General features: G+C 41.3%; 1 protein-coding gene across 1 annotated transcript in view; it reads right to left on the reverse strand.

Annotated features, from left to right (window-relative positions):
- Positions 1–21846, reverse strand: part of LOC118688922 (von Willebrand factor D and EGF domain-containing protein-like) — a 171110-nt gene that overhangs the window by 120166 nt on the left and 29098 nt on the right. Inside the window, exons 2-3 of the mRNA XM_036386867.1 lie at positions 12423–12607; positions 1959–2184 (exon numbers count right to left, since the gene is read on the reverse strand). Of these exons, the coding sequence (XP_036242760.1) occupies positions 1959–2184; positions 12423–12607 (411 nt within the window). The remainder of the gene's footprint in view (positions 1–1958; positions 2185–12422; positions 12608–21846) is intronic.

The raw sequence follows: 21846 nt of genomic DNA on the forward strand, positions 1-21846 counted from the left end.
CTCTAAAAGTACAGCTTGCTTTCTGTAGGCTTCAACAAGTAATGAAGTCTGAAACCTTTCTTCCTGTTAAACTCCCCTAGAAAGTAGAAACAAAGAAAGGTATAATAGTGTAAGGAGATGTTTTTCATCTCTAGGGACCCAGACTCAAGCAAAACACGAAGCTGGTTCAGATGCTTTGAAAGGATAAATTAAGTAACTTTTTCGGACAAGTGTAGAAAATATAATACGTGGGAACCCAAGAGAATAAAATATGAAGCTGTTCTAGCAGAACAGAGAACCAATGTATTAACATCTGTCCAGGGCAAGCAGCAAGAGGTAAGAAACAAGTTACTTAAAAGATGAATAAGGACCAGTTGTTTATACCCGTTTGTGTTTCACTTCTTAGAGGAGCAGCCTCAAACCTGTGGCTCACATCATGACTGTGTGCAGGAAATTATCCCAGAAGGACAGAGTTAGGTGATCAGCTTAGGGGAGGATGTGAGTGGAATTGCAAGCACAAACTCTGCTTTTCCCAGCTGTGTCCTTTCTGCCAAGTTATGGAGTTTTAAATTCAGCTTGTTTTGCAGCTCGGAAGTGCTGATTGCTGTCCTGCTCCTGAACCTCCAGCAGAAGGAGCCAGGGAATTGACCCCAACACAAAGCCATGGCAGCTGGACCCAGCTGAGCCTCCTGTGGTGCAATATTTACAGCTGAATTGAAGCCATGAGGTAAAAAAACCCCAGTAAAAAAACTCCAGATTTAGATTTAGTTTTTTTCCATCCAATGTATGAGACTGCAAAAACATCCTAAAGGCTAGAAATTAAAGACTCTGAAGGACTGGACCTCACTGCAAATGAGATTGGGAAGGGATAAGCATTCTTTTCTTAGAAGTGCAGGTGGCTTTATATCACTGAACAGGTGTGAATCATCAAATAGGACAAAATTATTCACCCAAAATGTATTGGCAAAAAAGTTCTTTGAACAAGAATAGTGGAAATCTTATAGTTTATAAAAAAGCCAAGCTTAAACTGAAAAATGACTATTCAGTTAAAAAGTAATTTCTGAGTAAGAATCGGTTTCATTTATTTTAATGGATTTTTTTTTATTTCAAATACTGAATTAATCTTATGTCCTTTGAGCCTTTCTTCCTTCCTTCCTCTTCTTCAAGTAGAAATGTTAAAATATTGATAAAGATAAGAAAATAGTTATCTTTCTCTTTAAAATTTATTTAAGCTTGGATTTTGAAAATTGAAAAGCTGATAACCCTAGTTTCTCAGTGTCATGTCTCTGTCCAAAAACACTAAAAGGAAAGTATAAAGGTAATTTTTTCATTTCGAGAAAGAAGCATGTTTTCTGATGAAATCTACATGCACCTGGCCATGCTCCAAAGTTCAGGAGGTTTAACTGAATGAGCAATTGCTTTCTGCTTTCCCTTTGTTTCCTAGCTACCGAGCAGGGCTTACATCTCTCGTAGTAGGCTGAAAATTATTTCTGACGAGAACAATTATATAAATGTCATGAAAAAGATGTTATCAATTTGGTTTGGGTTTTTTTTTTTTTTTTTCTCCTTGAAGAGTTTCAGAATTACCTTTTTTTGAGGGGGGATACTGCATTATTAAAGATAAGGAGAGGCCTTAGAGACAGTCTCCTGGATACAGCTGAGATGCCTCTGCTCCCTCGCTTTGCAACTTCAAGCCAAAGTGGAGCCAAAGACAGTGGGAAAGGTTACATGTGAGCTGTAACCAAGCAGAGAACGCTTCAGCAATACACACCAGATTACATTTTGCACTGGTAATAGGAGCTATTCTTCAGGAACACCTTGGACTGCCACTGATTTATTTCCTACACGCTCCGCGCCTTCGCGGGAGTGACGCTTGACTCGCAAGGTCAGCGAGATGCACACTGCAACACCGGGGCCTTTGAGCACCCAGCCTGAGAGGCACAAGCAATCTTATTGATAAATTCTGTACTGGTCCTCACCTTCTGCACAGTAGCCCATGCATCCTGGGGTGGGCTGCAGGAGATACACAAAGAAAGCGCCGCAGTTCCTGACGGCGACTGGGATCCGGAACAGGCAGCAGTCCCTGGTGCCCGCAAAGCCCTGCCAGGTGGCACAGCCCGTCAGCCTCTTGCTCTCCCCTGGAGCTGGCAGGGATTCAGACTTCAGGGACAGCCACACCGGGGCTTGGGTCCCACATTTGTTCATCTGAGGGTGCGCACAAAGGAGAGGTTTACGTTTAAGTGTGATAAGATTCCTTTCAGGAAAACAAATGGAATCGTGGAATCAGAGAACAAAGTCTAACAAACACTCTGGAAAGAAGCATTTGATATGATCAAATTGATATCATTTGATATGATCAAATAAAATGGAATTGAAAAAAAAATCCAGAAGATTTGGAAATGGAGTGACTACAACCAAATGGACTGAGATGAAATGAGGGGCAGTGCAAATGACCAAAACTTGCCAAAATTAGTCCAATTAAAATCCTGAAATCAGGGAAGAAAAGTAAACAAAGAGACAGAAGAAATGAAACATTTAAAAAAAATGAAAAAGGAAAAATTCTGGTACTAATTAAAAACAGTAAAAGTGAATGAGATGATGAGAAGTGCAGGGAAATGGACCAAAGCTTGCCCAAATAATCCTCGTTGAAATCTTGAAATCAGAGAACAAAGACCAACACACACTCTGGAAGGGAGATACAATCAAAACCAATGCAATTGAAAAAAACCAGAAAATTAGGAAATGGAGTGGCTACAACCAAATGGACTGAGATGAAATGAGGCGCAGTGAAAAGGACCAAAACTTACCAAAATTACTCCAATCAAAATCCTGAAATCAGAGAAGAAAGATAAATAGAGAGGAGAGGAACCTAAAGAAGTGAAATGTTAAATTTAAAAAGGAAAAATTCCGGTACCAAGTGAAAACAATAAAAGTGAATGGGATGACAAGACGTGCAGGGAAATGGATGGAAGCTTGCCCAAATAATCCTCATTGAAATCACAAGATTTCATTCCCTTCTTGAAAGTGGAGATCACTAAAACCCAAGAGCCTGTGTGAACCTGGAGGGTCAGTGAAAAAGCTGTGTAGGTGGGGATAAAAATGTCTTGCTCGGTTTTGAGAGGTGGCTTTACACAGATAAAAATGCTTAAAGGACACAATAACAGGATTCCAAAGTATTTTCCTCTGGCTTTGGTTGGTTTGTATGAAGAAGATGAAAGCATGAAATCAAGCTAGATCACCTGCCCCCAAACCATCTGCTGCCCTGCTGCTGGCAGCTCCTGCCCTTCCAGCACACCCTGGACACATTTGTGGGGCCTGTACCTCTCCCTCACTCTTGAAGAGAGACACATATGAAGATGGACAAAACATATGTGCAGGATGTGCATGAATTAATTGTCTAAATTTTTTTTTTTATTTTTTTTTTGCTTTCAGGCTTTTATCTATTAACAAATTTCCTGAATACAGAAAATCCCAAAGCAGAAGGCATTGGTCTTAAATGGTTTAAATGACAGCATGTTGAGTCATGGCCAGGAGAGATTGATTTCCATTTCCCAGCTTTGGGATGTGTGTTCAGGAATCTCAGATCTGAGCTGCCCTCTGTACCTGTCAGGCTCTCTCCTCTGACTAAAGGAACATGGTTCTCTAAAGCTGTCTTTAATTTAAGCACCTCAGTGAGGAGATTAGGTGTAATCAGGGCCTTATTAAATATACAAAGCCAATTACAATGGTGACTCATTTTTCTGCACCATTACCTAGCATTTGCCAATATGCAAAGCACAGAGGTATTTGAGCTAAAGTTTGGAAATTATTACCAAATACTGACAATAATTTGCTCTCAGACATCAGTCATATTCAGCAGAGCGTGACTGCTGCTGTCACTTTGCATTTCTTCAGCCAGTGACAGTGAACCATCTCTACTAGTCCAGCTTGGGGAACGTGATTCTTCCCAGTGTGTTTGGCTATAAATCACATTGGGGGGAGAAAAAAAAAAACCAACCCAAAACCCAGCATTTTTTCCCATTGGCCCGGGTTTGCTGTTTCTCTTTCAAGATCAAAAGTTATTTGTGACAGCAGGGGAAGCAGTGAAAGCCAAAGGATAAATTTATTAAGTCACGCACCAGTTCCCTCCTGCGGTCTGGGTTGTACCTGGGAGCTATTCAAGCCAGGAAGCAGGGGCAGGGGAGAAGGGCTGCACACCCAGGAAAGCCAGGGTACTAGAGAAACAATCAACAACGTGACATGGCACAGTCTGATTTCCATTTGGAGCCAGTTATAGTCAGGCTTCTGAAAACAAGGATTCCAGAGAGACACCACTGAAATTGTCCAAGGTTGTTGGGTTTTTGGTTTTTTTTTCCTCCTGAAAAGTAGCAGCAGCTGAGCAGAGAGGCTGACCCTGCCTTCCCTGCTTGGTGTCCTGGTGGTCTTGCAGGTGGCACTGGAGTTCCCTGGGGAGCAGCAGCCTTCCAGCACCGTGCAACCAAAGGAGAAGAGGGGCCAACATAAAAATTCTTCTAGATGGAATTTAGACCAATCCCTTCCCTTGTTTTCTTTAATACCCACATAGTGTGTAAGTTTAAAGAGGTTTGTTCTGTTTATTTATTTACAGCTTTAAGGGACACGGGTGTTTTCTGTGCTGGTAAAAATACAGATGATGGGAATTTATTGCATCCTGGTCAGTTTTTGACCTAGAGTGCAAGGAGTGGTGTGGAGAAGCGCGTTTCCAAAGCATGCTTATGAGCATACACTTGTGATGACCTGGGAGAGTGGAGAAAACAACATCCAGAGAAGCAGCATGGGAAAGGAGGAGAATGGAAACTGAAGCTCAGTGGTCTCTGCTTCATCCTCATCTGGGTGTGATACCTGCAGCCTGAATTTCCTCTTACACAAGGAAACCACAAGCTTCAGTGCCTCTTTAAAGATTGCCAGACTGGAACATTCTTTTTGAAATTGCACTAAATGCAGGTATTAGTGAGTTCACCCTGGAGGTGTTTGGAACCACACAAGCTGGAAGAATTAGTTATGGGGAGCAGAGCAGCAGGGATGAGTGAGCACTGGATTTCAATGGATGTGTGCAAACTCAGAGAGTCTTCTAGCATGGGGTTTGGTGAGGAGACACAGCACAACCTACCCATCCCAACTGAAAAAATACTCTTACAATTCTCTGTAAAATAACTTTTGTTGCTTAAAATGAGCTACAGCATCCATCTGATGCTGCCTTTACCAATGTAACTGGTGCCAACATGTCAGTGCTGCTCCACTGGGAGTGCAGCTGCTGAGCTGCCTCTGGCCAGGCACACACAGTGCCTCAGTTTCCCTGGCTGCTTGACCTTGGGCAAATAACAAATCACTGACTCTCTGTGTACCTCACTTTCTTATCTCTCAACCAGAGGTGGAGGTGGCTGAGATGGTAATAGCCTTTGGTGCCTTGCAGGAGTGCTGGGAAGATAATTCCTTAATGAGACACCCATCTCTCTGTTGTGCTGGGGGCCATGGAGATGAATAGATGTGAGTGCATTCTGGCTGTGAAAAAAGACAGAAAGTCATCCATACATAAAACTGGGCCTGGATCTCTTGTTAACACACAGAGGAAAAACTGAAATGCTGGAAGAAGAGGATGGTGGTTTTCCCCCTCTGTTTTTATCCTCACCAGCAGTCTGTGAGGCATTTCAGTGCTGGAGAAAGTGTGGATTGGCATCACAGATGTCAGAATGCAGCTTTCTGATAAACCCCCACGGGGATCTCCTGCATTTGCCCTGGCCAAAAACTGAAACCACTTGAGAGACAGTTTGTTATATAACATGCACAAATTACAAGCAATGACCAACCCTTTTGAGGGTAAAAAAATCAGACTGTGAGACAGCAAGTCATTGCAACAAACTGTGATACAGGATTACAGGCTGGCCAAGGAAGGATTTTGGTATAAATCAAGTATTTCTGTTTTCCTGGCAGCTCTATGACGCACATGAATTTATTTTCTGTTATGAGCTGCATGTGGTCCTTCTGAGTCAGGCAAGTTGCCACACACTAGCCAAAAGGATTTGCTGCATGAGGCCTCTGTGAATTAGAAGACAGACCTGGGAAGGCAAGGGCAAATGTATATTCATGTGTTCAACCAGCAGTAGAGATAAGAATGGGAGAAAAAAAACAACAAACAAAACAAAAAAGCAAAGAAACTTAGAAGAATAATCTAGGAGAAGAGGCTTCAAAGAGCCAAAACTTTCAAGTCCCCACTGTGGCATGATTTGCATTGAATTTTGTAGCTGTCATTTGGGAGAGTAACCAGAAAATTGAATACAGAGGTAGCAAATGATTGGCATTTCAAACAGAGCATTTACCTGCAATGCCTGCAGTCACTGCTCCTCTAAGGATGTTGGAGAGACGTGGGAGTCTCACTCAGCAGCATTTCCAAAAGGAAGGAGGAATTACACAGCTGCCTCTATGGGAGAGCAAACTCCACAGGTTCAGGTGTCCAGCGACACAGATTGCACAAAGGAGAACTTCTCCAACACAGAAGGGACACTTCAGGCTTTTGGCAGTCTTCTTTAGTATCCTTCCATACTTATCCAATCATAATTAAGTGGTATTTTTAATCTTCAAAGCATTTTATAAACCTTACCCAATTAATCTTTGCAACACCTCAATGTGGCAGGTGAGCATTCATTAAGTATTTTTGATTCCTAATTAGACACCAGATAATAATTTAAATAATCCAATTTAGAAAACCTAAACAATAAAAAAAAAAAATGTTTTCTCCCTTTGCCAAAACAAGGGAGACAAGCCATTATTGTTTAATCCAATGATGTCTCCTTCCATTTGCTTGGGGTTTGGAGTATCAACCAGTTTGATTGATTGGACACTGTGGTTCTTCATAATTGCACAAAGAAATCAAGCTCGATTGTTCTTGTCACTTGGGTATTGCTGAAATTATGCTGTTAAAAATAAGTAGCACCATATGTGAGGAATGCATTGTTTTAGTTGGATGGAGATGGAAGGCTTTTTGGTGTGCTGCTGGTTGGCAGTTAAAGCATTATGATTTTGCATCTGTTATCCACTCAAAACTTTACTTTAGCTTTTTTTTTTTTTAATTTCTTTGTAGTTAGTTAAAGTAAATAAGTTTGGGGTTTTTTTTTAATTTAAGTCTGGGGCCAAACTCCACAGTAATCAGTTTACGTCAGGAATATCTGTAGTAGCAATTAAACTGGTGCTTGTCTTGTTTTTCTTTTAAGCACATGCCTCTGAACAATAAAGGCTGTTATTGTAATTTCTACAGAAGAGGTTTTAAATGTCTGAAAAACAATCCAGAAAAACAAAGCCTCTTCATACCTAGCATTATGATTTGGAATATTCACATAAGTGTTCAAGAAAGAATTAAAGATTAAATAATACCTTGAAGGTGTCACTTGCTTTTAAATTCATAGAACAATTGCAAATCAAAGTGGGGCTGGATTCAGAGCAAAATAATAATTGAAACAAAATAATAAATTAATGGCATGCAGCGGAGGTGCTGTGTTTTGATTGTGAGTATAAAATGTTCTAGAAGAGGTTTAAGAGGAGGGAATGAAACTAAGCATGGAAAATAAAATCTTCTCCTCTAGGAACTGGCACATTAAGGTTAGATTTGCCATGCTTTAACATGACCTTGTTTTATACACCAAAGATTAACATTTAAACTTGTGTTTGATCCTAGTATACACGTAAAAAATTAAACCTATAGTGCTAGAAATGAAACTATTGAGAAAATACCCACCCTTACTGCATAACACATCCTCCATTTACACATGCACATTTTCAGTTGCACAGGAATTTAGAGCATGCTCAGATTTGGAGAGGGTTTTGCTCATTCAGAGGATGAAATTTCTGAAGAAAGGCATTGGAAGTTATCTTGATAACCCATCACAGGCAGGTATTATTGGACATTTCTCAAACAGAGTCTCATTTCCATAAGTAGCCTGTAGAAAAGCTCACTACAGAATGTGTGTGTCAAAAAATTGCAGTTATGGGGCTGGCTCATGGGAGAGAAATTAAATCACAGAATCACAGAATCTGTGGGGCTGGAAGGGACTCACAAGGTCCCCATTAAAATCAAGTCCAAATCCTGGCCCTGCACAGGACAAACCCAAGAGTCCCACCAGGTGCCTGAGAGCATTGTTCAAACACTTCTGAGCTCTGTCAGGATCTGTGGATCACTTCCTTGCACTTCTTGGAGCTGTGACCGCTTCCCTGGGAGCCTGTTCACTGCCCAACCACCTCTGGGGAAAGAACCTTTTCCTAATATCCAACCTAAACCCCACCTGACACAATTTCAGGCCATTCCCTCGGGTCCTGTCACTGTCACCACAAAGCAGAGATCAGGGTCTGCCCCTCCTCTTGCCCTCACAAGAAAATTGAACAACCCAGAAGTGTTTGAACCCAGAAGTCTCTGAACCAGGGGTTGCTGGAGATTGTTAATGTGCAAAAAATGAAATTATTCCCCTATCCTGCCATTCCCTCCAGAAAATGACATTCAGCTGCTGGTGAGGACAAGCACCTGGGGCCAGTGGAACTTCTCCACAGGAAGAAGAGAATTTTCAGCCCATTTCTGGCTTTGCTGTGAGTGTGGTGTGGCACTTGAATTTACATTACAGGCAGCATTACAGGCAGCGCTGCTCCGCTGTAATCCACAGATTGATCTTTTATCTGACTGTGGAGCAGAGCTTCAATAACATTAGTGTGTGATGTTCCCTCACATTTCTTTTTAATGTTTGTGCCTCCCACGGGGCTTGCCCATATGTACATGAATCCAGGTGTATGCATATACCCTGTATTGTTTGAATTCAGAAGCTGGATTTTCTGTAATTGATGTATGTTTTCCCATATTGGCTGTTAAGTACTTCTCTGTATTTTTAATAGATTTTCTGTTGAGCTTTAATTTTCACATCTTTTGTTCTTCCTCTGAAGGTCATTTTACTATGATCTGGCCATGTCTGTGCATTGTTTCTTGCTTCTTAATATAGTGACTTAATCTTATTAAAAGCTCCACTATACTTTTTTTCATTCAGTGTTTTTGCCTTTCACAGAAGATTTGGCAGTTCTTGAAGAACAAACCATGATCTGTGACAGCAGCCTCAACACATGAGGATCCAAAATTTGCAAATTTTTATTGGACTTCTACTACAATATATCTTTGGATAGGGAAATGGCTGTGGCCAGGAGTGCATGTCCAGGATCTGGTAATTGCTGAGCCTCCTTTGGGAGCATGGGGGGAAAGGCAAGGAAGAAATAGAGGGAGGGAGGTCAGGATCATTTGTTACCTGCCCTGAGAAATTCAGTAGGCGAAGCCTAAATTGGAAAGCTCCTTCAATCAAAAACATTTTGCCACTGGAAGAATAAGTTTATGGACAGCAGTTGGATTCAAGGCATGATAAGTTCAGGAATGCAATTAATATTTTCACTTTCTCAGACATAAAAGCTTTTGGGTTTTTCTTCTGTCTTTTTTTCCACTTTGTAGCTTGTGGGGTTTTCTTCTGTCTTTTCTCCCTTTTTTTTCCCCCCTTTTTTAATTAAATGAGTGGATGGGAAGCAGCTCCTTAAGAGCTGCTGCTCGTTTTCCATTGCAAAGTTTGCTGTGCCCCTGAGCTGTGGCAGGGCTGCATTCTGGGGCTCACAACCCCCCTGTGTGACCTGCTGGATCTAACACTCCCTGTGCTTGTGAAACAGCATGCAGACAGGGATGTATTTTTGTTGTGGAGGTTTATTTCATGGCAAGATTCAGAGCACAGGCTGTCTGGAGGAGTCAGGCTGTGGGAGCTCCCCTCCCTCGTGTCCCCCAGCACGTGCCATTTGTCCTCCCACCCTTCTCCCCCAAGCTCCAAATCTCCAGCATGGCTTAAATCCCTCCTGAGCTCAGCTGGGTGGCAGGAGTCCTTACCTACCAGCACTGTGAATTAAGAAGTTAATCTCATCTGTTGATAAGCAGCTAATTGTATCTGGCCAGTATCAACATGCTATCACTGGGTATATATTTTACAAGGTGCTGGAGTAATGTACTTTTTAATTCTGCAGCTGTATTGTCAGGCTTTATTTGGTCTCTTTTCTCTTCTATCTGTTCAGGGTTTTGTCTTTGACTTTTTTAATTAAAATCAGCTCGCTCCAGCCAGACTGGAATGTCCAATAATAACTGCTTATTAAGGAGTGGAAGCTGCACAGTTATTAATTTAAATTATTTTGTTCCAGAGGTTTTGCTGAAATTAAATGGAAAACCAAATCAAACAATGATTTAATTAAGTGGAAGAGATAGAATGTAGAGGCAGATTTAGAAGGTGAAGATCTAAAAGAAGTGTATTCTTTCAGTTTTGACATCTAACAGATGTAATCCTTCATCAGCATGGCGAAGAAGAGATTTACTGTCATTCAGAGGATAATGAAGAAACCAATGGCAAGAATTATGTGACAAGATAAGAAACTAAACTAATGAATATACCTTCACAAACCTGAATGAAAAACTCCAGAGAAGAGATTAAAAGAAACAAAAGCATGCATTGTTAGAAAGCAACCTCATGCAGCTGAGCACTGCTGCACACTCAGAATTGCTGAAATAGAATGAAAAATTAAATAATATTATAGAATATATTTGTACACTTATAGAGCAACCTGAAAAACTTCATAGTGCATTGGGATAATTGAGGATGCCATGAAATTAATCTTTCAATCATAAGCCCACCACTTAATGTCAATAAGATTTATAGTTTATATATTCAAAGTGTTAAAAATTCTACAGAAATAACGACTATCTCTTAACATTTCACTAAATGTTAAATTATTAAGGTAAACTTCAGTTGTGATGAGTTCACAGGTCCAGTTTGAATGGATATAAAATGTTTTTGCTAATTTTGAGAGGGTTCTCCAGCTAGAGTAGAATCACCCCATACCAAAGATCCTGGCACCCTAGGTTGAATATTTAATCTTTTAAGTAATTTATGGTAATTAGTTTATTATTTTCTGAATAATTTTGTTTAACTTTATGTTTGAAATTATGCTAACCTCCTGCAGTTGGGATATTTGAGGTGGCAGTGACTTTAGTGAGGGGCTCAAGTTGCTCTGGCAACAATGATTGCAAGTCAAACATTATTGTCATACATATTAAACACAGATAAAACCAGATAATTATTGTTTTGTCTCTTTTACAGAGAATGGTGAAGGGTTTTTTGCTCCACAAAGCCATTAGCATACTTATGAAACTAAAGAATGTAAGAATTGATTCAATGCAGAAAGAGATTCAACTTTAACTTTTCCTTCAGTTTCCCCAAAGATCTCTTTAAATATTATTTCTTCTGATTTTTCTCTTCTAATTTCATCAGCAGAAGCAGTCCTTAACTCATAATAATTTATATGAGAGAAGAGTCAGGCTGCAGAATCCATTCCTAAAGCCATACAGTTGCTTGGAAAAAGCACAGCTTGAGGTGACATACATGGTTTACTAAAAATCTCTCTGTGGAGCTGGAAAACACCTGGCTTTATGCTGGAATATTTCCTAGCCTGGCTGAATATTGGCTGTTCCATGGGGATCCTGGTCTCTGACTGATGTCCTTGCATGTGACAGTGGTGTTGTTGGTTTTGATGGTGAGGGTGGTGGTTTTGTTGCTGTTGGTTTTATTGTTGCGGCCATTATTCTTGTAATTATTATTATTATTATTTCCATCATCATCATTCAAGTGCTTTTCCCATTACTACCCCTCTCGGGTTTTGTGTTGGTGAAATGGCTCCTAAGGTATTAAAGAGTCTTTTTCCCAGCCCCACGACCAAAGAAGAAGTTGAGATTCCTCAGCTCTGGTTCTCAAGGTTGTTTATTTTCTCTTATCTCTTACATCTTTCTCTGACCTGCTGAGATCTGCTCAGCAGGTCGGTTCATGGCACACTGACTGTGTTATCTTTTTATGCTAAAACTATGTGTGCTTTATTTACAATAATTTTCCAATACCTATCATCTATGTTAGACAGTCTGTCTCTACTTTAAACCAATCCAAAAGTGTCACCATCACAGCAGAAGATGGAGGACAAGAAGAAGAAGAAGAAGAAGAAGAAGAAGAGGACACGCCCAGATTCCTCCATCTTGCCTCTTGAACCCCATTCTAAAAACCCCAAAATTCTACCTTTTCACCTTGTGACAAATTTACCATCATTCTACTCAAACTCTTGTGGCTTGTAACTCTTCATACAAAGTTGTTCATTTTTTCCATGGGTTAAAATTGAAGGCACAGGTGTTTTTGACTCCATGCCAAGGTCTCTGAGCCCCTTGCCAGGGTCTCAAGTCCTCCAGGGCAGTCAGAGGAATGTCCTGGGTTCTGACACACCCCCCTATCCCCACTGGATACACAGCCTAGGACAGCACAGAGAGGGATGGGGAAGGAAACCCCCCCAGAGGGTTTTATTGCAGCTCCCCAGGGGAGAGCTCATGTTCTGCTGACCTCGACACATCTGGTGGGCATTTCCACGGGCCGCTGGCCGAGCATGAGGCGGTACCATGCCGGTGGCAAGGAGTGGTCACACACCAGCTCCTGGCTGCCTGCCCTCTGCAGCTCCAGGGAGTCGAAGCTGGTGCTCCTGCGCGGGTTGCGGAGGATGCGGTGTCCCCCGGGCCAGCACTCGGGAGCTGGGAAGGATGGAGAGGGCAATGAGTCATTAGTTAATCACTTTAATTTAGATGCCACTAATAGCTGCCTAAATTCTTGTCTGAGATTGGAAATAGGGGTGTGTGTTCTATTCCTATCTGTTAGAGGTGGGGCAGTTATCTTCTTTTCATTGGGCAGGTTTCTTTATCACTTCCACAACCAATCCTCCCCCGGGAAATATCGTCTATGAATGGGCCATTAATTATTAATTATCTTCTGTTAATGGGCCATTAAATATTAATCATCTTCTGTTAATGGGCCACTGAGTGCCCCTGCAGGGCTGATCAAATTCCATCATCCCACTGGGACATGCTCTGCCCAGGGGGAGGAGCCAAGCATTCCTATCTGGATATAATCTGAGGTTTGGAACACCACAGCAGCCTCTACCCACTGCATTCCCAGAGGAGCAGCTTTGTGCTGCCCTGCATTGCCAGAGGGACACCAGGTCCATCTGCAGCAGCCCTGGAGCTGCAGAGGAAAACTCCCCCCTTGTGCAGGATCCCTGCTCCAGCAGAGCCACAGCTGGCACTGCAGGAGGGCTGAGCCCCCATGGGATGGGGCTGTGCCACCACCCTGACACACAGGGGGGTCAGATCGTGTTCTGACTCTATCACTGTTGGTTTTTTTTTTGTACTATTCCATTTGTATTTTAATTTTCCTAGTAAAGAACTGTTATTCCTATTCCCATATCTTTGCATGAGAGCCCCTTAATTTAAAAATTATAATAATTTGGAGGGAGAGGGTTTACGTTTTCCATTTGAAGGAAGGCTCCTGCCTTCCTTAGCAGACAACTGTCTTTTCCAGCCACGACAATCCTATACCCTTTTATGTTCTGATTCATTTTAGGATTGGGATAATTTTCAAGGCAAACAAATCCAGATTTAAATATATCAAGATGCAAGCTTAGTAACATAAAGATTTTAGTTATCTAGATTTTCATCATATCTGAATCAGGACCAAACCCCCTCACCTTTTAACGTGATTTCAGCCTAATTTTAGGGATTAACATCTGAGTGTCTCCTCCTCAGAAATCAAGTCGTGTTTTGGGGTTCCAAAGCCTTGTGACCTTTGAAAGTATGTGGGGTTTTAATTTCATTTACTACATGCATGAACGATTTAATCATGATATAAATTGATGCTCAAGTACAAAGCGCTCTTCAATGCTTTTAAATATGTGCTGAGAAGATGCAGAACAAGAAATATCGAAAAGACAAAAAAAAAAAAAAGAAGTGGTATAAAAACAACAGTAAAGGGTTTTGAGAAATCAGCTCAAGTTAGGCTTGCAAATATTGAAGCTACAGGTCAGACTCACTTGAGCTTGGCATTAAAGCCAAGCGCATCAGGGCTTGTGTGTGTGCATCTCAAAGTCTGAATCAAACCTGCTGCCCCTTGACGTGTGTTTGTTTACTCACCTGCCCTGTTTATTTTCATACATTTCTTGACTTTTACAGAATATTCAATTCTTTTCTTCTCACCTAATAAAAAGAAGCCTTGTGGTGATTCTGTTAGAAGTTGTTTATCTCCAAAGAGCTGATCAAAAATGGCCTTTTCTTGGTTATCTGAGCCATTCCCTGATGAGGCCAGGTCCCTTTTCCCCAAGTCAGCACTGCAGAGTGGGCATAGGAGGGGACTGAGGTGGAGCTGCTCTGCTCTGTGCCTCAGCAGCAGAAGGCTCAGCTAATTTCTTGCTGCAGTAATCTTTAATTGCTAATGATGATGTAAGAGGCAGAGGCCACATCACAGGAATTGCACAAGCTGGCAGTTAGCAAAATCACCCCTTTTCACTGTAAATAGAGCTTATTTATGTGGCACTGCTGACAGAGAATAAGACCCCTCCCCACAACTTAATTTTTCAAATGTCACTTTTCAGATTGTAACTCTGCTTTAATATTGCGCCAGTGGCACTCTGAAACACATTTATCATTTTTATTTTATTGACAAGATACTCAGAAGGTCAAAGTCAATCCATTTATGGCAGTATTTTTAAAGATTATTTTGATTGTGCCAAAGGCAAGGCAATGGTACACAAGACAAATGGGGACAAAATGTAGTGTAACGAAGGCTTTATTGCAATTTTCAGGGAACTAAACTGTCAAAGCCATTGCAATTCCAATGCAAAATTCTGCTGAATTAATACAATTGCCTTTTTAAATAAAAAAGAAGTGCCCTAAGCTTTTCTTTCCTATACGTAAGAGACATTTCAGAGAGGGAACACTTGGAAATATTGCACCTCTAATTAAATATGGGATCAAATTCCTTCCCTCAGAAGTCCTTTCTGGAGACCACATAGAGACTGTCCTTTGCTAATTCTCAGCCCAAGGGAAGATGTGACATTTCAGCAGACCAACTATTTTACAAAAATTGAAAGTTTACCCTATATTTAAAACCCCTTAAAAAAATGCAGACCCTTGCTGACCCCTCCAGTACCACTCAAGGCTTCAGGAGTGTTAATGGGAACAGAATCTTGGCTCCTTATGCCTTTTGCTTGCCTGAATTAGCTCCTGTCTGAACAAAAGGAAAAAGAATCTAAAAGCAAACAGCTCTTTGCATGGTATTGCCACAGGAATCTTGCAAGGACATTGTAATATAATTAATTGCATTCAGTCTCTCAATAATAATAATATCAAATAGTGCCTTTAGATGTAACTAATAGCCTTCTGCTTGATATGTATTAGCTATAATCCAAATTCACACCACATGTTGTGGTCTTACCAGTGATTAACTACTCTGTCTAAACAATGCAAATATATCAGACACTGACACATGGCTAATTATTTTTCATGGTTTTGTTTGCAGTAGTTTAGAAAAGGCTTTCTCACATCATCACCAGAGGAGCTGAACACTGCAGGTGGGCCTGGCAGAGGCCAGGGAGGCACATGGGGGACACCTCCAAGGTCCCTCAGGAGAGGGGTGCTCATCCAGTAAATTTAACAGCATTTGGGACAAAAAGCCATGTGTTTGGTCCCAAAGGAGCCCTGTCTCAAACAGCCACCTCTGAAGGTGTGTTTCACCCTGAGCTCACTGCCAGAGCGTGTTTCTGTAGCTGTGCCTGGGTTTGGCTGTGCTGGCAGGCTGTCACTGGGGAGGCAGGATGGCAAATTGATCTGCTGTCACTGCCCCGGAGCCAGCCTGATGGGCTCTGTCCCCTGCCTGACGCAGAGCAGACCCTGGTGGCACAAAAAGCCTCACCCAGGTTTTGCAGCGAGCCAGGAGCAAAACAAACCCTCAATTACTGAGTTCCCCTTGTAAAATGGTGCTTATTATGGCCCCGTGGCAGGGTGATTGTCAACTTTAACATGCAAATTGCAGGCTGCGGTGCGAGTTAATTACCACTGGCTTTCCTGCAGAAATAAATGAATAAAGGCATCAATGTAATCAGACTTTATTATGTTATTTAAAAGAAAAATGTTATTTAAAAGAAAACAACAAGAAGGCACAGCTGAGCCCTGTTGGTTGTTCATCTGAGAGATGCCCACTTGTACCTTATGGTGGCTGCGGCTACATTCAAATCAGATGAAAAACTTTCCTGTTCTTTTTTACTTCAGGTGCAGGTGTCAAGCTTATGGACAACAACAACATCCCAGCTGTTCCCCTTCATGTCCACATTCATATCTAGTATGGAACCAGTGCTACTCTGGGCTATGCAGATTAGGTTGTCTTAAAAAGGAAATATTTGTTTTATTAAGATAACAAATTTAATTTAATTCAGCTCTATTCTTACTATTGTATTTAAGGGGCCCATGGAAAAAAAAAAAAAAAGAAAAATCTGGCTTTTTTGGGAACTGGTCATTGTGACCATTCTGCTTTCCTTCAGGAAGAAATTAAACATTGCAGTGAGATTTTGTGGCTCTATCCAGAGCTGTTGGAATTAAATGCTGGATGTACCTGGTGCTTTAGTCTCCTGCAAAGAGCTGCTTCTTGAACTACCACCAACTCAATATAGGCAAGGAGCTGTTGCTGAGACATAAACATTTGTTTGCTTTACTATCGACTCAAAAGCTTTTTTTTTTTTTTAATTTAACAATTTTTTGTCAGAAAGTTGTGGCAAAGAGACACTGAGTAGCTCCTTTTTGACACTGAAAGCAAACAGATAATAGTACCTGCTGTATCTGCTAAGTGAAAATGACATTTGAGTAACTCTGGTGGCGTGATGGAGCAGGTTCCTTGGGGAGAAGCCTGTCTCCATCGAAGCCATCAGGAATGCTGCTGTTAATGCCTGGGTGTTGAGAGTCGCCTGTTAATGTGTGGGAAAGGAGGGGCAGCCTGTGGGCTCGCTGGGGGGAGGAGAGCCTCCTGCAGAAGGCAGAAGCATCCAGCAATATCCCATGGAAAATGAGCAGGAGTTGGGTCTCTGAACTGCATGTGCCGCTGTGGGCACATGGTTTGGCTCTCAGCTAAAGGAAACATCGATGTGACCACAGCTGGGGAGATGTTTGTGTCAACAGGTCCTGGGGGCAGCCTGGAAGCCCTTTCTGTGCCAAACATGACTCTGGAAAGGTGAACACAGGGCATCATCACTTTGGGAGACTCCCTGCTTCGGGATACCCTCCCTGCCCACACATTTAACACCGGAAACACCCGCTGCTGTTTCAAGCTGGATGCTCTGCAAACAGCTGAGTCCCTGTACACTTTTTGGGCAGAGGTATTGGTGAGAAAAATGCTGCTTTGAGTCTTTTTGCTGAGGGTCTGTCCCTCCTGCTTATGGCTATGGGAAGAAGCATCAACCATATCAGAGATAAAGCCAGGAAACTTAAGAGTGGCAGGCTGAAAAATCATAAGGAAATAACTTGCTAAACCTTTGCTTTTATTTCTAAAGACAGATAAGTACAAGTGTAATAGAGCTTTACCCATCCCTCTTGCTCCCAGTAAATATCAGTGGCTTAGGTGGAGGAAGGTTTAAGAAGTTGTGAGATTTTGTTTGTTTGCTTTGAATAGCGGCTGCAAATCAAATAATATCAATAGGTGATGGCAGCCAGGAAAACCTGCAAGAAATATAGTCCACAAGCCTGAGGTGCATGTTTGCTTTGGGCAAAGCCACACAATATATCTAAAGGGCATTCTAAAGCCTTGGGAAATAGCTGGCAAATTGTAAAATAACTTTTGTGTGGCGGATGATTGAAAAGCCAGTGACTGATGCAGGCAATGCTAACCAAGAGCAGCGTTTGGTGATTGATGGGCTGTGATTGCTCTGTGATCAGGAATGATGGGTCCCCGCATGCAGATTTCCTTCTTGCCATCATCTCCCATCTTGTGAGAACTCAATCTGGAGTTTGCCCCAAAAATACATGTAGGCACATGTATGTAAGCATACATACATTAAAAAAATATGTATTTCAAATTATGTATGAGTACGTACTTTTGACACTTGTATGACATACAGTAAATTTTTGAGGTCTCTCCCTCTGTGGCAGATTTTCACATTTCTGCTTTTTGTTTCTTACAGTCCACAGTGGAACAGGACCTTTTCCATTGTGTTTGACTTTCTCTTCACGGGAAAATTATGAAATATTTTCATTTGGAAAACTCATTCTGAAATGCTGAGGCTAATAATAAGCCATAACTCCAAATTAATTGCAGACAAAGGATGTGTTGTTCCCTTTCTTATATTTCTGTTTTAGAAACAGAAGGAAACATTTTAATCACCAGCCACTTCCATGCTCAGGGGCTGGATTTCAGTGATGTAGAAAACCTCAGGTAAGAGTTTCTGAAGCTTTCAGCATGTCAGTGCCATCACTTCCCCAAATTGTCATTTACCACACATTGAAAGAGAGTTTGTGTAGAGAAGGAAGGGCAGATGTTGGGGAAGGGAAATTCTTTCCAAGCTCTTAATGGATGTGTTCAAAATTACAATAGAATCCAACTGATCTCATAACATTTAAAAATTCCTTTTGGTGGGTGCACGTTCCAGGTGAGCAAACATCTATTAGTAGATATTTGTAGCTAAGGAACACCTGACAGTTTATTAAAGATAAGAGTTCCTGCCCTTGTTTCACTGATACTTTAAAGATTTTTGCTTCAATTATTCTTCCTGCTGATGACAAAAATTTTCATTCTTAATTATATTCAGAGGCAGAAATTTGTTGTGAATGTGACAGTGATCACTACATTAAAGTGCTTGAACCATGAGTGCCTCTCTGGTAGATAAAACATAATAACTGTATTAAAAAACCTTGATAGCTAATAAATAAAGCTATTTTCAGAGATTTCAGAAGCAGAGGAGCCTCCTACTGAACTGAAATGATAAGGGAGCCCATTGTACAAACACCACACACTTGTAGTGGCCAGGTCTTGAACAAGTCACAAAGCATTCATAAGGCAAAATTGATAGAGACAAATGAGCCATTGTGCAAAATGAATGTAATTATAGAAATTTTGACCCAGGAAGAGGCAAGAGGCTGAGCACCTGCTGAAAAGAATATGACATGTTATTTGTACTGAATAACAGGCAGATCTGAGAAAAAAACAAAACAAAACAAAACAAAAAACCTACAATCTGAAGGTGTTGCTTTATAATGCATCTGAATTTCATTTGTTTGGGAACAAGGTCACTTGTCATCCTGGTCTTCTGTGGAGTAAAGCAAAGATATTGACAAACCAAGGGCCAATGCTCAGTTCCAGAGCAAACAATTATTTATTCACGCTCCTATCTCTTATCTTGCCTTGCATTTCTATTTTTAACTTGTGCTTTAGAAAGGAGGAATTGATTATGTGAGATATTCTTCTGGTTTGTGTATCCCCTGAATAATTTGCAGAATAATGAGCTGCATAGAGCTCCCACAGGAGGATGCAGGGACAGGCAGAGAAGCATTTTGTGTGGGGCCAGGGGAGGTGTCAGGAGGGGCTGATCAAATAGGTGAAAACAAGGGGGCCCTGTGAGAGTGGGAGCAAAGTCTGAGGAGCTTCCTGGCAGGTTACAGTGGATTTTGGAGAACTGTCACAGCAGATGGGACAGAGAGCACTTTCTTCAGAGCAGATGAAGGAATGTTTCCTTTTCGGGGACAATGCATGTGTGGCCAACTGAAGTAAATGAGGCAAGAAGTGTCCGGCAAAATTGTTTTCTTTTAAAATGCTTCAATCTCCAAGAATCACTGTCTGGCATCTCTCATCAATGTGGAAATTGCTCATGGATAATGTGGTGGACACAAAAAGGACAGGATAAAAAGCACATGGATAAAAAGCAATGGGCAGTTGTACAGGCCAGGTGAAGTCTGTGTACCTGCTTTGCAAAATGCAGCCTTATTTATTAAGTGTGCCACTTAAAAAAAAAAAACAAAACAAAACAGGAAAGCCACATTTTGTCAATAGTTCTATTATATTTGACCAAATCTCCTCCTCACTCATTCTGGTTCAGTCCTAAAGCTAGGAAGGTTGAGAATCTGAATATAGAAATCACTTACTATTGCTGTGTCACAACAGAATTCAAAGCCTCATAAATTTCCTCAAGTTTTCTCTAAGTTAATCATGATGCCTTTAAGGGCTTCTCAATAAAAATCAATAAAAAGAAAATTATAATTATTGTTATTGATTGGTCTATTTTGCTCTTATCCCTCAGAATGAAAAAGTGAAATCAAAGGAAAAGGGTCTTTCTTACCTCCTAATCTCAGCTGAGCATGCAGTCACAAATTTAGCTTTCCTAAATAGAAGCAACAAAAACAAACTCACAGGTTTTGATTTTAGAAGCCGCTGGGCTCTATTCAGATGGAAATTTGATTTCCATGGAGAGCTGGAGGTGTTTCTACACCTCAGCTATGACACTGGCTAATTACCATTTGCGAGCCACACATTTTTCCAGACTGCCCCCATGGATAATGCTGAATTTTGGCCACATCTTCCTGCACTTCCTCAATGCAGTGCTGTATGTGGGTGATATTATGCAGGGGAAGGTGTCAGCACTCCCTTGCTGTCAGTGCTTCCAGGCTGCAGCAGGGGCTGGTGAGCAGATAAGGGCACTCTGAGTGCAGGCAGCTCAGCGCTGCCAAATTCCAGGTCTGCCGTGTGGCCTGGCTGTGATTCAGCCCCTGTTGGATGCAGGGTGACCAGGCAATTTTTCCTGCTATTGTTTTGCTATTATTCATTGCTGTTATTCATCCCATTCACTGGCACAACAGTGGCTTTAGCTCCTCACGTGTTTATAATGGGCTTTTCTGTCAGGGCTCTGACATTTAGGATGAATGGCTGGGTTCCCTCCTGCCTTTGGAGTAAGGCTTTATTTGTTACAGTGCTGCAGTAATGCACACAGACATGCTCCACTTCCCAGCTACTGCACTAACCTGGAAGGATCTCTCCACTAAAATTTAGGTTTTCTTTGACCCTGTCCTCCATCCCTTTGTGGGCTGTGTGAAACTTGGAGAGTTTCGAGCACAGGCTCGAGCACATAGCAGCTCCTGCTGTGGATGCAAAACATTCTTCTCATGCATTATAGCACTCTGGATGGATTTAAAAAATATTGAAATAAAAGGTCATGAGCTAGAAATAGCCAGCAGCCTGCCTGGCCACTGTGATAAGATAAAGCCGTGTACTCCCAACCGTGGAATTGCGACATTAAGCCTAATAGATTTCTAAAATCCAAATTTATCAGCAATCCTCACTGTTTGTTTCTTCAGCTTTTGAAAGGCACTGATTGGGTACATATAGTCATGGTATCTTCAAACCTAAAAGAAGTCAGTGCCTTCCTCCTATGGAAACAGGATTGTATCAGTTCCAGCCAGCGTTTTCCCTGGGCCATGATGGAATTCCAGGGAATCTCACAGGCCTGGTTGTGTGTCTAGCACCTGACAGAGGTCTGGTCATGCCCATTCACACCATGAAACAGCAAGGCTTTCAGTTCCTCTATACAGAAACCTCCAGATAAATGTATTTGCTATTTTTATTTAGTTGAATTTAAGTCTCAGTTCTAACAGGCGCTGATTTTCCTTTTTTTTTTTTTTGTTTGGTTTTTTTTTTTTTTTGTTTTTTGTTTTTTGTTTTTTGTTTTTTGTTTAGGGTCATCTCTGCTTTGGTTGCTCCACAGATCTCTGCTTATTTACCAGGAAGAGTAGGACCATCAATAAAAATAGCAAGGTTTCAGGAACCTATAAGGCCTTCAGCTATAAGCTGTTTTTTGATGTAAAAGAAAATGCAGCTCAGCTGGTATCAGCTGAGTCTTCACCACATTTACAGCTGCTACCTGTGCAACATTTTGGGATGCAATTACCATAATAAGAAAAACCATCTCCATAAT

Source organism: Molothrus ater, chromosome 7, assembly GCF_012460135.2.
Source record: "Molothrus ater isolate BHLD 08-10-18 breed brown headed cowbird chromosome 7, BPBGC_Mater_1.1, whole genome shotgun sequence".
NCBI lineage: Eukaryota > Metazoa > Chordata > Aves > Passeriformes > Icteridae > Molothrus > Molothrus ater.